This window comes from Xyrauchen texanus, chromosome 6 (assembly GCF_025860055.1).
Source record: "Xyrauchen texanus isolate HMW12.3.18 chromosome 6, RBS_HiC_50CHRs, whole genome shotgun sequence".
Lineage (NCBI taxonomy): Eukaryota > Metazoa > Chordata > Actinopteri > Cypriniformes > Catostomidae > Xyrauchen > Xyrauchen texanus.
The window spans coordinates 21,710,341-21,726,813 of NC_068281.1; the positions used below are offsets into that span (position 1 = coordinate 21,710,341).

Consider the following 16,473-nt stretch of genomic DNA (forward strand, 5'->3'; position numbering starts at 1 on the left):
ATAAAACTCCACCTTTGATCAGCCCTGAACAGTAGGTGGCAATATGTATAAAGAATATGAATAAAAATAAATAAATAAAAAAGTAGGAAGAATTGGAAAGTAAAAGTGGACATTTATGGGAAAAAAAGAAAAAAGAATTTATTGATCTTTATCTTGAAATATTGATCTGTTTCTCACCAACACATATCATATCTCTTCAGAAGACATGGATTTTACCTCTTAAATTGTATGGATTACTTTTATGCTGCCATTGTGTGCTTTTGGAAGTTCTGTGTGATAGAGGGAGACTGACCGTGAGAAAAAGGCACTTTTCGATGATAACACAAAACAAGCAACTCTGTTATAAAGGTGCAGTTTACCAAGGCTGTGTACAAATTTGATGGTTTATATTCAAATACGTGACAGAATCTATGCAATGCAGGACTTTAAAATGTTTAAGTATGGCATCCATTTAATGTTTAATGATAAATCGAAAGAAGCCTTAATACCCTAAATATGTGCACAGTAACCTTTTGTAATATTTGGTTAACGAACGCTTATGTTATTTGACTGGACTTACAGAAATAACACGAAGTGATGGAAAGCAAGGAAATTAGTGTCAATGCATAATCTGTGAACTATAGTCCATATATTCGTGTCACAATTAAAGTATAGTGTTTAAATATGGAGTGACTGTTGGGTTTCTACAACAATAAACGGGGTTTAATGTACAGCTAAAATAGGATTTTTTTTGTTAGAAATAATTGAGAAAGATTTTACATATACATTTTTATTTTAAACTAGAGAACAAATTCAAGTTACAACATATCGGTAAGCAAATTATGTTCCCAAAAAGAATTGATTTAATATTTTAAACTGTACCTTAGTCCATGATAGGTAACATTTCGATTTTCAAAACAATGATTAACAATTATAATGAACATTAATGCAATGAAATGGGGAAAAAAAAGACAAGATGTGCATGTTAAAACGTGACTTGCTATAAAAGAAAAATCATACATCCCATAATCAGTTAACTCGACAACAAAGATGAGTTTCAGTGAGACACAAAACCATCTAATCTTGGCATCACATGTCCTACAGAATGTAAAACAAAGGGGTGAGAATGTGATCTTACAAACATGGACAGCTAATATAGCCCTTTTAACTTCATTAAAAGAGTAACATCCTTGAAATACATAGGTTAATGTGGTGACAAGACATCAATTTGGCATACATATACACTCCCATTCAAAAGTTTGGAATCACTGAACATTTTTGTTCTTGAAAGAAATTGATGCTTCTATTCACCAAGGATGCATCAGATTGATCAAAAAATACTGCCAAAAACATTGGCAATGTTAAAAATGATCATTGCTACTTGATATTTATTAATTTTTTTTAGTCATTTGTCCAGTCCATACTAAGGAATTACTGCATCACCTAATCCTTGAGGAATCATTAGAAAAGGTTAAAAAGGTTGTGATATTTAATGACATCTGAACATCGCAATAGTTGCCTTTTTCATTCGCTGAAGTATGAGTGCAATTCCAGCAAGTTAGTTTACACTTTATTCAAATTCCAGTTAGAAAAACAACCCAATAAGAAATGAATTTCTCTAAAATAGACCAGTCTATTGTTCTTTTAAGAGATGAAGGCTATTCTATGCACTACTTACTACTGAAAGAAAAGCAAACTAGATCTGACCACGAGAGACTGAGAAATGGATGGCCCAGAAGCACGACAACATGAGGACAAGTACATCAGACCCCTTACAGGTCCTTAACTGGCAGCTTCATGCCAAACACACGACTCATCTGCAACAGTGAAGAGAAGACTCTGGGATGCTGGTCTTTTAGACAGTTTCAATGAAAAAGCCACATTTGACACTGACAAATAAAACAAATGGTAGAATTGACAACAGAAATTAATGATTAGACATTAGTATGGATGGATGAGTCTAAGTTTGAGGTGTTGAGCTGCTTGCTATGAGAAGAGTCTGATCATAAATTCAGTGAAGTGTCCTATAAAACAATTACATATTTGTGAAGAGCTACAGAAAGCATGGAAGTAAGCATCATCTGAACGACTAGGCTAGAATGCCTCAGGGGTCATTGTTGCAAGTGGAGGATTCATGAAACATCAGAAAGTTTAAAGAATACAGCACTTATTTTAAAAGCAGTCATTTGTAACATCAGAAATCTCTTTACTGTAATTCTTGATCAGTTTAAAGCATCCTAGAAGAAAAATCATCATTAATCCAAACTTTTCAACAATAGTGTAGGTAGATTTTCCCTTTGAATAAAATCATGTCGTGACATAGCAGTTGCTAGTAAAACAAGTTATGCACTTAAAAATAAGGATAAGGAGGAATGTCATCTATATGCTCACCAAAACCACCTATCATAAACCTACGGTCATTAAGGTGTTAAAACACAGCTGTGCATTGTTGCCAATAACTTCTCAATGCCCTACAATAAGATGGAGCTTGGAGTTCTGTGCTAATATTTCATAGTGTGGGATATGCATAAAAACTCATCACTCTTTTTGTATCTGGACTTGTGTTCCTGTAATAAAAACAAAATGCTACAGTGCTCTATGAAAACATGCAATAAAAGGCTCCAACGTTGAGATCCAAACACTCTATAACAACATTCTGCCTTTGCATCTCTTCACAACTTCATTATCTACTCAACTATAAACAGACACTGTATTAGCATCAAACGTCATCTTTTCTTTCAACATAATATGTAGTTTAATGGTGACAAAACCCTTGAAATGTTTGCAAAACCTGCTTCATTGTGTCATCTCAAAAGTGCAAGTAGCAATCAAGTTCTGTTAAGTTCGGTTTTTACTGTGTTCAGTAGTGCTTTTCCTGCAGGTAATCTTTCATTTTGTTCGGTAAAGGCAATTTCTGGATCAGATCGATCCGTGTGTATTGCCGAATGACAAATCGGCAAGAATACTGCAGTGACCGCACTTGCATAAACCTTGAAACAGGATTAGTCAGTCTAACCGGGTAGGTTGCAGACCCTGGTAAGCGTGATCTGGAATAACAGAATGCTCCATTCTCTGAATCTTTAACCGAATTATCAATGAGATCCACAATTGATATGTGCCCCTCGATGTCAGGCTGCTCATAGAAGCTGAAACTGCCGTTTGAGTGTTCAATCCGCGTGTGGAGTGTCTTACCCTGCGAGCGAAAGCTCAAGCTTAAGAGATACCGATCATCTGAACTGTCACGGACTAAAAAAGAGCCATCCGGAAGATTTGTCAATTTTTCCTCTGCCTCCCATCTTGTGATGGGGCCCCAGTACCATCCTTGCTTGGCTAGCTTCTTCAGTTCAGCTGTGAGGCTAGTGACCACCATGGGCCCGTTGCTCTGCACAGCATCATAGACCCGCTGAACTCCTGGGGCAGAGTTGGGGTCGAAGTTGAGATGGTGAATTACTCTCTCTGCAACCTGAGCATGTGTACCACCAAACCCAGAAAAACTTCTCTGGAAATAGCTATTGGGCAATGGAGGTAGCAAGGGGGAAATTGGGGCTTCAAGTCTGGAGCCCTGCAGCAAGACATTTGCAGTGTTTAAAAACAGCTGGTTCACTGGGGACTCCATGAAGATGTCAGGTGACAAGAGATCCTGATCAACAGGCTCCTCATCTGCATGAAGGGATCTGCAGCTCTCTGACTGGGGCACAACATCCATGGGCGTGGTGCTATCTAAGCAAAAAGAGTGTGAACCCTCTTCATCAGGATAGAGTCCATCATCTAAAGGCAGTGTGTACTGAATATAATCCTGAGTTGCAAGACCAAGGCCTACAGGCACGTGTTCATCCATGTCAAGATGCAAATCACCATTCTGAGAGTCTGAATGGTGGTCTGGCACACATCTGGTGAGTTTCAATGAATCGCTTGATTCTTCAAACAGTCTATCTCTCTGGAGGTCTAGGAAGTCTTGGCGCACACCATTAAGAGCTCGGCTTGGATCTGAAGAGTTAAATAATGTGTTTACCTTCACGTCCATTTTAACGAATGTCTCTGAGTTTGCTGATCTGAGAGGCCATGGGGTGGGACTGTAATGGTGACTATGGACGGAGGTGGAACGGGAGGAACGCTGGGATTTTATGTCACTTAGACTAATGGGTGCAGAAGAAGAGGAGAAGGTGTCATCATCTACAGAGCATACCGATGGAGAACCCCCTTTAAACTTTGATTTCTGTTTTGCTGATAGTCTTCTTTTCAAGGTTCCCATGAGACCCTCACTCTTAGATCGGACTTTGGATTGTTTTTCATCCTCGTTATCCAAGTCACTGCTGACAAGATCTTTGCTGTAGCATCCTCCAAACAGAGAATCTTCAGCAGAGAAATTGGCGGCCAGGTCTGACTGTGATACATCATATTCGCTCTCTTCTTTGCCTTTAATGTTAAATGATTTTCTTATTGTCTTCAGACTGATCTTCTTCATTCTGAAAGCTCCCCCTTGATAATTTGGAGGGGGATTACGCACAACACTCTGGGGATGAGGGAGATGATTGCGAACACTTAGACATAGCTCATCACATATGCCCCACGACTGCCATACCTACAAAACACACAGGACAAAAAAAATGGATATGCAATGAATTCTCATCACAGACTAATCTGTTTAAAATTATTTATTAAAGTCAACATAAAAACAGCATTGCAGCCCATTTTACTTCCATATATGATGCATTTCAGAGTGAAATAAATTTTTTCAATGAGATTTTATCTTAGGCAAATGTCAGAAACAAAATTTATTGAGATTTGACCGCACAATTTAAGGAGAAAAAGGCTAGTTGTCAAACTTTTTACTACAGTGAATATTTCTCAGGGCACAAATATAAAGAATCACTGAACCTTCTGTAAATAGTAGATGGTACGGTCTGCACATATATAGCGCCTTTTTAACCTTAGAGGTATTCAAAGTGCTACACACTGCGTCTTATTCACCCATTCACACGCATATTAACACGCCAATGATAGCAGAGCTGCCATGCAAGGCACTAGCATGCCATTGGGAGCAACTTGTTGTTCAGTGTCTTGCCATGTGGAGTCGTGTGGGCCGGGATTCGAACCAACCACCATTAGTGGACAACCCGCTCTACCATCTGAGCATGTCTAATCGACATTCTGTTAACCGTTCGACATGCTTGTACTTGAATTCTAAAATCACTATTTGGTTATTCTACATGTAATAAAGGTCTTCAACTAGATCTGAGCCCAACGGTGTCCGACAAAGCGTCAGGTTTTGGGTCAGGGTGGATTATTTGGGGCTAAGTTCTGGCTGTTCACAGGTGTTTTTGCATGTGTAACTCAAAGCACATTACAATACTAGTGTACACTACCTCACAAAGATGTAAACCTGCCAGGGCAGAGCACATATCAGGTTTGACACTTCAATTCCATATTTTCCATTGGTTAAAAATACTATGTTGCAAGCAATAACAGTTACTTTTTTTTAGACTGTTAAGTTAAAACAAATTTTTAATTATTATATATAATAATATTATTTCTAACTGCATCTCAAGACACCTGCGGTCCATTTAAAAATTTGTTGTGCAGGACCGTCACATTTTTTTTAGACACTGTTAACTTAAGAATTGCAATATTTATTAACGCATCTCGAGAAACCGGTGTTCTGTTTCACCATTTGATACGCTGCATCAAGCTTTTTCAACGCTGGTGTCACAAATTGACATTCTGATGAAGTTCCTGTTGCAAAGAGGACTTAATGTGACTGTTGCATATGATTCCAAATAGTTTTTCACCTGACAAAGTTTCAGCGTTTGATAAACAGTGAGTGTTTTTCCCTCTTTTGCTCTGGTGTAGACAATAATTACAGAAGTTAAATGCTTAATAATTTAAAATCAAAACATCCCGAAGAGGCTTATAAAGTGTAGCATTCGCTGCCTCATGGAACACTTTCCATGAGGCAGCGAACACTACACTTTATAAGCCTTCTGCCTGGGCAGAATTACACATTTTCCACTGATTAAGAATAGGCCTAATATATGCAGACAGTGACCATTTTTGTTCGACTTGAATGGGATTTTATCATTTGAAGATTTATGTATTGTGCCATTTAGGATTATAGCTCACTGCACTTTATTCCTTGCTAATCTGAGATTGTGTTTGATGCATCTTTGGCAATAACATTCTTTATTCCAGAAACCAGTCAAATAACATAAGCGTTCAAGAACTCTCGTGGTTAACCAAATATTGCAAAAGGTTACTATGCACATATTTAGGGTATTAAGGCATCTTTCACTTTATCATTAAACATTGAATGTATGCAAGACTTAAACATTTTAAAGTCCTGCACACTGTTGCAAAAATTCTGTTTTGTATATAAAGCATCAACTTTGGGCACAGCCATGGCAAACTGCATCTTATCTTTGTGGCTGGAAGCATTTAGTTAATTAGACGCCAATTTCTGTAGTCCTTCATATTAACGTGCTGCACCTATGAGACGCAGATTCCCTGAGTGTGCACTCGAGTGCCTGTGCTCGCACTGCTGTTGCCAGCACACATTCAGCCGTACAAATGGCATTTCAAATAAGGCTGACATGTATGTGAATTTATAATAGATATCTCAAAATATATAATTGATTTAGAGCTCAGGCACCTTTGGGTTTAGAGGCCCCTGGGAAATGGCCCATGGCCCAAGTCTAAACCCAAGTGGTGTGGTGATGGTGTAGTGGCTAAAGCACAGGGCTATTAATCAGAAGGTCCTTGGTTCTCGCATTGTGCCCTTGAGCAAGGCACTTAACTCCAAGTTGTTCCGGGGGGATTGTCCCAGTAATAAGTGCACTGTAAGTCGCTTTGGATAAAAGCGTCTGCCAAATGCATAAATGTAAATAATCCATCCCTGGTCATGACAACTAATATGCCTTTGTATAGTTAACCCTTGCCTGAATGCTAGTGTGCCATGTATGATTGTGTTCACTTGCTTACCCAACAGTTAAACAAATATTATATTGGAATACTAGTTTGGAGAAATTCTCAAAAAGTATTCTAATTTAAGAGGGTTTTCAATAAGGTGTTTACTGCGAGAAACCACACATTTGTGTATTTGGACTTTTTACTCAAAACCTTGAAGTTACTGAGACGTAGCCATTGTGACAAACTAGCCCAGGTCTCACCCATATCAAAATTCAGACATTGCTGTGTAAAAGGGGAAAACGTTTATGTCAGATTGATGTCTAAGACCGAAACAAGCGTTTTTAAATGGTGCACAAATTGGCTCACGGTCTGTTTACAGCTTACTAATATGAATCTACTAATCGAGAAATAAATTATACAGTTCCAGAACAATGCATATGCATCATCTAATGATTAAAATAACACTATCTGTGTCATCCTAAAAACAAGAGCGAGTCCAGAATGTGAGCGTGAACGCTTTAGGAGCACAGTTAGCATCCAGGCTAACCAGCGCAGGCCCTGTGCATTTAACATCATTACTGTCTAATGCTACACAGCGCTACCCATCCAAACACAAGGGCAATATTTACACACAAACATTAACCATACTTTACCTGTCGTGCCTTTAAGATACCGTCAACTAACAGGAGTTTTCATATCTGTGTCCGGAGAGCTAAGAAATCACATTAGGTGACATTATTACTTGACGGCTTAGATACCTGCACTTATAAAACAGCTGCGAAACGCATTCAATTTCCACACAGCCAAGGAATAATCGGTACTTTATGACTGCGTTTTGCGATAATTGATAACTCACGCCATATACGTTTGGAATTTTGAGTATATTCGGCGTTTGAAACTTTTCTCTAGCTAGCTGTCGCTTTTGCTCTACTGCCGTCGCTTTTCTCTGCCCTCTTTGTTTGCTGTTGCATCATGGGAGTGTGAATAAGGGAGGGGTGGTGAAGATGTCTGCTTGAGCACAAGAAACAACTTTAGAAATAGGCTTAATATCCCATTTTAAGGCAAGTAATCTGCACAAAACAAGAAGTATTATTATTATTATTATTATTTTACTTTTAACTAAATTAAAATATGATATTTATATGTTAGCGTTTTAAAATAATAAAATATCACAGGTTTCAATAATTCTACTAAATAAAAGGAGTTAAGGGTTTTATTACATTTAATAAATGTTAGTTTTATGTATTTAAATTTTATTAAAATATTTAATCAAATTAAATTAAGTAATCTTTACTAAAATAAAAATGAAAAAAGAGATACATTTTAAGTTTTACTAATTTAATATTGTTAAATATTACACGGTACAATTTGATGGAATTTTGTTGAAATTGAAATGCTTAAAACGTAAAAAAATATGCTGAAATAATTTATAAATGTAGTTTACGATTTTAACAGTATTTATATTATTTTTTTATATAATAATAATAATAGTTATTAGTATATATAATATATCTATAATATTGATTATTTATTATGCTGTAATTGAATAGTTTATATCTGAATTTATAAAAATAATGCTCAAGTAGACAGACATTGTCTTTCTTTATTTGATGGAAACTTAATTTGTGTGTGACACTGTAACGATTAAAAGAAAAAGAGCTTCAAGCTGGCCATGGCCATTGTCTCGAAGTGGCATAGAGAGTGAATACAAATAGTTAAAAAATCACCTATTGGTAAGCAATTCTATTGAAGCATGGCATGTGACAGAAAGAGTATAAGTGTGTGTTTGCTGGGCACACTCTATTTGAGTTGTTTTCTCTGCTATTCTGGATTTCATTTCACAGTTTTATCTGACGTTCACATCCAAGGACCCTTAAAGGTATAGTTCACTAAAAAATGAAGTCACATTATGCTTACTCACAGACAAGCGCCATCTCCTATCAGACATGTTTTCATTGGTTACAGCATGTTTACCTTACCCTGTGTCATGACCGAAAGCTCATTGTATCAGGAACACAGGAGACCTCAGTTCGGATACCGTGTTGAAAATAGAAAGTAATTGCATTTGAATAAACATTGACAAGCATGATTCAGTGGTTGCATTTTTCCATCTAAAGGGGTGGTCACAATAGGCTTTGAGCATGCACATATTTTTCAGACAATGCAGCAGGCAAGGATATGATGTCACATAGGAGGGCTACTGGTTTTAATAAAAAACAGTAAAGTGTTTCAATGGAACCACTGTCCTCCACCTGAATGACTTCAGGCAGTTCAGCACCGACTGTGCGTGCTCGCTTGTGAGGCACACTATCATTGAGACAGAGTCTATCTCCATGCCGAGAAAAGAGATGCTCTGAGCCGGGGAGAGCTTGCTCTTTTCCCAGTTGACCTGAAGCCCTAAACGGCTGAGGTGTCTGAGCACCAAATACCTGTGCACGAACAGCAACTCTCGAGGGTGTGCTAGAATCAGCCAGTCATCAAGGTAGTTAAGTATACAGATGCCCACTTCCCTTAACGGGGCAAGAGCTGCCCCTGCAACTTTTGTGAAGAAGCAAGGGGACAGGGACAGACCGAAGGGGAGGATCTTGTACTGATACGCCTGGCCATCGAAAGCAAACTGTAGGAAGGATCTGTGTTGAAGTAGAACCAAGACATGAAAGTATGCGTCCTTCAGGTCTGCCGCCGCGAACTGGGGGTTGAGGCAACAACACGTGGGGGTTGTTGCACTGGTGGCTTACCCAAGGTGGCTGCACTGAGGGAATTCTCGAAGACCTTACCTTAATCTACGTTCCTGGCATAGGCCGGCTTAGCGACTGAGGAGGAGGACATCTTGGGTCGGCCATGAGACTCGTCACATCCGGCTGGCCGTAGGTATGGTGCAGCCGAGCACTTGAAGGCAGGGGGGCCATGTTCGCAGGGCCCTGGCTGCACATGCACATCTGGTCACCATGACAACGGTGGTTGTGAACACTGATTATGTGACCCAAGGAGTGAGGAAACCGCTCTCTTTTTGACAATGTGGGTACTGCAGCCTGTTCGAAACAAAAGAGAAATGGAAACAAAGAATTTACCTCCCAGCCCTCCAGCAGGGGATGGAGTGGTCTGGATACCAGCTCCGTAGCGGACATCTTGGTCGTCCGGGGGCGTCAGCTTCCTGCGGGAGGATCTAAGCTGGGGCCGAACTGGGCTCGGGTTGAGGCGGAGCCGGCTGTGCTTTCGCTGCCACAGAGGGACGCCTCCGTCTGCTTCTTCACCGGCGAAAACTGCTGGGCAAAGTCCTCAACGGTGTCGCTGAAAAGTCAGATCTGGGTGATGGGCGCGTTGAGAAAGCGGGCTTTGTCGGCGTCCCTCATCTCGACCAGATTCAGCCACAGGTGTTACTCCTGGAACACCAAGGTGGACATCGCCTGCCCGAGTGCTCGCGCTGTGACCTTCGTCACCCGGAGGGCGAGGACGGTTGCCGAGCGGAGCTCCGGCAGCACATCGGGATCAGGACTACCCACATTTCTTTGAGTGACTTGGCCTGGTGTACCTGCAGGATGGCCATGGCATGCAAGGTGGAGGCAGCCTGTCCAGCGGCACAGTAGGCTTTGGTCACCAGTGACGATATAGTCCTACAAGCTCTGGAGGGGAGCGCCGTTCGATCCCGCCAGGTGGCGGCATTTTGTGGGCACAGGTGCATCGCATCTGCCTTATCCACCTAAGGGACCTCCGTATACCCTTGGACAGCCCCACAATCGAGGGTAGTGAGAGCGGACGAACACAGAAGTTTTGGGTAGTGAAAGGTGCCCTCCACGACCTCGTCAGAAGGTGGCAGCCCATGCGAGTCATCAGTATCCAATATCATAAGTCCTCTATCCGATGCATAGAGGACTTATGATCGAAGACTCATCCGAAAGATATGTCATGCTGGCCATGAGGTGGGCTAGTCTCATTTCGAACCGGACGGGAGCAAACGAGCTTGCTATGGAATGGGAGCTCTCCAGGGAATTACCCAGCGAGACCGCGCTCATTGAACCCCCAAAATTGCCTCCAGTGCCAGCCGGGCCAGCTTCATACCCGTGGGTAGAAGGCGCAGCACGGGGGGTGGCTAGAGTGGCTTTCCCCTGAAAGAAGGAAAGCCGCGACCGAACGTTGCCATGGTCATAGTCTCGCAATGAGAACATGAACCATACACAAACGCTGCCTCAGTGTGATCATTGCCAGACACGTGAGGCAGTGCTTGTGGCCGTTGGAAGCGGAAAGAACGCATCCAGGAATCACACAAAGACACAGAAGCATCTTTATAAAGACGTGTCTTTAAAAAGACATTCAACGTCAATGTGTGTGCTCTAATAGAGGAAATATACCCTTTAGCAGGAATATACACTCTTTTAGCGCTGTCAAAGCGCCCAAGGGCGAAATCTGCACTCAAAGCAGCTGGAAATGCACCGTATATCCAACAGCATACGCTTCTTAAGAGGTGAATAGAACATCAGTAGTATATATAGTAGTATAATCGCTCAGCTCCGAAGAAAAAATCTGAATGGAGTGGGCATTCCAGCTCCTTTTATACAGTGTGTCTGGGGGAGTGGCATACAAATTCCACTCACCAATTCTCATAAGCCTTTTCTCAAAGAATGGGAGGTGTTCGGGGCTCTCAAGAGTGACCCCTAGTGTCACTACATCAGCAACTTCAAGTGAGTGACAGAAGGGGAACAACTCTCTTCACAACTCGCTTTTGGCACCCCTCTGTGGATATTTCACCTGGAAAATGGATAGTGTCTTCATAGAAAGGATTTAAAAGGGCTCTGAATAAATTAACATCATCTGTACCCTTAAACTTTGCTTTATACTGCTTTATGTTTAATCTCCCTGAAAATTAAACATAACTAATAAGGGTTAAGTGATGTAACCAACTTAATAAACCCAACATTGACTAAAAAAAGACTTATTTAATTATATTTAATAGACTCTACATTATGATGACAGAATGTGACATAATATAGTTACCATGTTGCAGGTAGTTCTTTGAAAAGCCTTCGACAGCTCCCTTGAAAAAAGCAAATGCTCTTGCACTTTTGTTGTTTTTTTGCTCATCAGACTATTAGATGATAAAAGTGTGGTCTAATTAATGTCAGTATTATTTTAAAGAGGGCGCCTATGCATGCCACAGCCAGGCTAATTGATGTCATACCCTTTCTCTCTGTGGTTTTTTCTATCTTGTTTAACTGACAGAGCTGTGGGGTGTTGTGGTCATGTGTACTGAAAGATACAATGGGGTGACAGTTGCTCTGCAGATAAATAATTACCTTTCTCAATGAGTTGTAACCAAGTATCTCTCAAATGTTTCACCATGTACTCTTCTGTTCTTATGATGCATTTTAAAGCAAATTCAGAGATTAACTTAAAGAACAATGAGCTTTATTTTTATTTATTTTTTAAATTACATCCTATTTAATATTTCCCTGATTTAAGGCATACACTATAATGGATGTTGTCATTGGACATAATGTAATAAATCACGACACGTATTAAAAATCTAATTTCCACGGTTTTTGCTATGTGTGACAAAATATTTCTGTAGTTTGATCATCTACCATAGTGTTTCCCAAACATTTATGTCTTAGGTACCCCCACTGCCCCATTGTTAAGGCTGAAATATCCTTTAATCAAATACAAACCAAAAAATGTGTTACTTCTAATTGTAATATTTGTTATGAAAAATAAACTGAAAGTGTTTAAGGCATAGTTCAACCAAAAATGTGTATTCTCTTATCATTTACTCACCCTCATGCATCCCAGATGTGTATGACTTTCTTTCTTCTGCCGAACACATACAAAAATTTTAGAAGAATAGCTCAGCTCTGTAGGTCCAAAAATCACATAAATGAAACAAATGTAATCCATTTGACTCCAGTGATTCAATCAATATCTATGTTTTAGTCCTTTTTACTCTAAAACTCCACATTCCTCCCAAGAATTCTGAAATTAAACATGATTAGTTGTTTTTACCTTTTTACAGCAGTTTCCTTTTAAATTTATATTTATAAGTATCAAAGCTATATCAAAATCTTTCCAAGTACCCCATGGAAATTAATTGGCCAAGTAAATGCATCAAATTATGTAACTTGTAAATACTTTTGGCATGAAGATTAGACCTACATTTTATTTTGTCTATGTCAAAGTAAACTCTCCATTGATTTTGAACATGATGTGACAAAACCTGTGATGACAGCTTGCATTACTTTCCCTTGATAGTATTAACTCGATGTCATTTGACATGCTTTCATGCTTCAGTTGGTGGTGAAGCCAGATGGAAAACATGAGCAAGAGTGATTGACATATTTGTGAGGGTCGAAGGTCATATTAAGCAGTCATGACAGGCCATCCTTTAGCATCCTTTTGCTTTAACAAGTGCATGCAGAGGGCAGGTGAGCAGCAGGACAATGAGTTTGATTGGGGTTATGTTGCCCATGGTGTGAGGGTAACATGTGACGACTCAACCAACAGGCTGATCTCATTCACTGCAGAAGTCTTCCACATGTGAAAGAGTGTGGAGATTGATGAATCACAAATCAGTGCTGATTGTTGACATAAGGCTTTGTTTTGTTCTTCAAGGGAGAGATCTGACTTGAGATTCCTTTACCGGTCAAGCAGCACATCTATGTTGGCATAAAACATTAGCATTGGAGATATATAGCGTTAGAGAAAAAACTGTTTGTGTGCAGTTTCAGAGTTTTAAATCTGTTGAGGATAGAACAGAAATTGGGGACTGTGGTGCTATGTATACAAAGTTTCTGTTATAAGGAATGTTTCCTCTGCAACATGAATTTACATTCTTCCAAGGTGGTTTATGCTGGTTAGTGGTGGTGTAGATAATGGACCTGTTCAACCAGCAAAGTATTTCTGAGGAAGCATCTTATGTTGTGGACCATGCTGCGCAAAAGTCTTAGGCGCATTCTATTTTTCATAAAAAACATTTGTCTTTAAATGGCTATTTTATAAATTCTGCTTTTAATGTATCCGTGGGAAATGTCAATTTTAGATTTCAACATTCTCTTTGCGAATTTGAATTGAATGGAAGAAGAACAAGAAGCCCTACAAAAGAAGGTGTGGCCCCCACAGAGCCCCCCACTAAATATTGTGTCAGTCTGGGATTTCAAGAAGAGACAGAAGCAATTTAGGCAGCCTAAATAGGTAAAAATACTGCGCAAATTTTCCAAGAAGCTTGGAAAATCCTATCTGCCAACAACCTGGAAAAACTGTCCAGGTTTACCTAGGCGAATTGGTGCTATTTTGAAGGCAAATGCTGTCATGCCAAATATTGATTTAGCGTTTTATGTGTACTGAACTTGTATGATGTCAATTGATAAATTAAAACTATTTATGGCATTATTTTTTGAAGACATCCTCACTATGCAACATTTTCCCCAAGTGCCTAAAACCTTTGCCCTATAGTATATATAATGCTCTGCTCATTCTGTGTCTTTCATAATTGTTTGGAATATCAAAGTGATTTCTTAACTTTAAAGTGTATTGTTAACTTAACGTATTTGATAATTAAACAGTCTATTTTGTCTATTGGCCCTCTTCAAGTGGATTGTCATTGTTGCTGCAATTGTAAGTTGAAGAGCTAAAATGCAATTAAAATAATAGGGTCTGATAGTTGTTGGTGTGTTGCATTCATGCTGCACTACACTCTAGTGCTACAACTATTGTTTGATGCAACATCATCATTAATGCATTTCAGTGTGAAAGACAATAATTACTGTGCCTTTACAAACAAACAAAGCTATCAAAGGCCTTAAAATTAAATGCAAATGAGAAATGCTACTTGAACAGCATCTAGTTGGCTGTGAAGACATAGAAAACATACTCACCCAGAAATCAACATATCCCTGAAATGCACTGAAGGATTCAATCCATACTTGCTTTATTATTGTCTCCCTTGTTGGCTTAATTACTTGTTTTCCACTTTGTCTTCAAGTGTAAATAATTCTGAAATTAAGATTTCACTGGTATCTCTCATTATCTACACCAGACACCAAAATATCTCAGTCCCCTCCTACAGCTGTACCACTGCTTATTTTATTCAATCCAACACAGTGTGCTTTAGGCTACAGTTGAAAGTAACTGACATCAGCAGGAATGGACAAGCTTCATATTCATAGCTTCCTGTACCGGTTCCAGGGTTTGTTTGTTGTTTTGCCCCCTTGTGTATCCATTTCCTCCTGACTGGCACTGCTACCCTGGGGCCTGTCTGCTCTTGATATTTAAATTTATTGGGAAAGGGGGATGCTGCCATCAAGAGGTCTGATAGCATCTCAGTGGAGGAATGAAATATTTAAGATGCAGAGGAAAAAGTTGTGTAATGCACTGCTGTGAGATGGAAAAGCTTTTGCAAACTGTCCAGTTTTATCCAAATATAAGTTATGCTTGTGTTATTCTAGTTAGCTTAATTATCTGATAATATAGTTAATACTATATCCTTAAGGAGGTCTACCTGATTTTACACTTAAATTTAGTTTTGTTGGTGTTGCCTAATGTATTCAGGTTGATGTTAAATAATATTTTTGACGTGAATAAAGCAAGGTAATTTAGATTTGTTTTCTTCAGTGTATTGCGTTAATTAATTAGGTTTCCAATCAGTGTTTTTGTACTTGTTCTTATAAAGTGTGTTAAAGTGTCTTTTTAGGCTGACAACTGAATTAAATTATGTTCCTGGAGAGAATAAATAAAGTTAATTCTATGTACCTGTATCAGTACAAATGTAAGAATATATCTGTGCAGTTAGTGTGCATGTACTTTATATATCTATTAATATAAAATACATCAAACAGTGGAGGAGACTCTGGCACTAAATGTGTATTTAACATCAACTCAAAAAGGAACTAGATCTCAAAAGAACATAATATTCAATCAAAATTTGACAAAATGAGTTACAGTAAATAATAGCATTTGAGACCTTTACATGGTATGTCAGGTTTAAATAAGATGTGCAGAAGTGTGCTCAAGTCATAACTGCTGAAACTGGCATATGTTCAGGTGGTAACAGGCAGGAAAACATGTCAATCACAGAGAATCTGCTGCCAGATTTTTTATCCCGAGGTGTAGCAGGCACACTGATGCATTGCCATCCAAAAACGCATGCTAAAATCCAGGTACCTTACGGCCATAACAAGTAAATAATCACAAGTCCTATGTGATTATTTTGGCTGTATGTCAGGACTGTTTGTGTGTGCAGTTACAACCTCAAGACTTTTAATATATTCAATGGCTGGCCCAGAATTTATTTACCTAATGTGATATAGTGAACTAAACAAGCTTCACAAATAAGAACACTACATCTCTGTATTTGAGGGATTAGGAGAAGCAGAGAAAATGAGACTTGAATCCATATGCTTTTTTTTTTTCAATAACAAACACTTTGCGAAAGCAAAGGTATCAAAAGATATGCAAAAATATCATCAGGCTCCAGAAGTTGCACAATTCATATATTTTGCAAGTAGCTCTGCAGCAGATCTAAATTGCCACAGTGTGTCTACGAGGCCATACGTGTCCAGTCTGTTGAAATGGGGTTTATTTTCTTTCCGCTTAGCTTGACCCCAC

General features: G+C 39.1%; 1 protein-coding gene across 1 annotated transcript; it reads right to left on the bottom strand.

Annotated features, from left to right (window-relative positions):
* Nucleotides 1–812: 812 nt before the first annotated feature.
* On the bottom strand, nucleotides 813–7,837 carry LOC127645545 (suppressor of cytokine signaling 6-like). Its single transcript, XM_052129199.1, has 2 exons — nucleotides 7,536–7,837; nucleotides 813–4,561 (listed from the first exon to the last, which is right to left on the bottom strand). Exon 2 carries the CDS (start codon nucleotides 4,442–4,444, stop codon nucleotides 2,840–2,842), a length of 1,605 nt encoding a protein of 534 aa, XP_051985159.1. The 5' UTR covers nucleotides 4,445–4,561; nucleotides 7,536–7,837; the 3' UTR covers nucleotides 813–2,839.
* Between the last annotated feature and the right edge of the window lie 8,636 nt (nucleotides 7,838–16,473).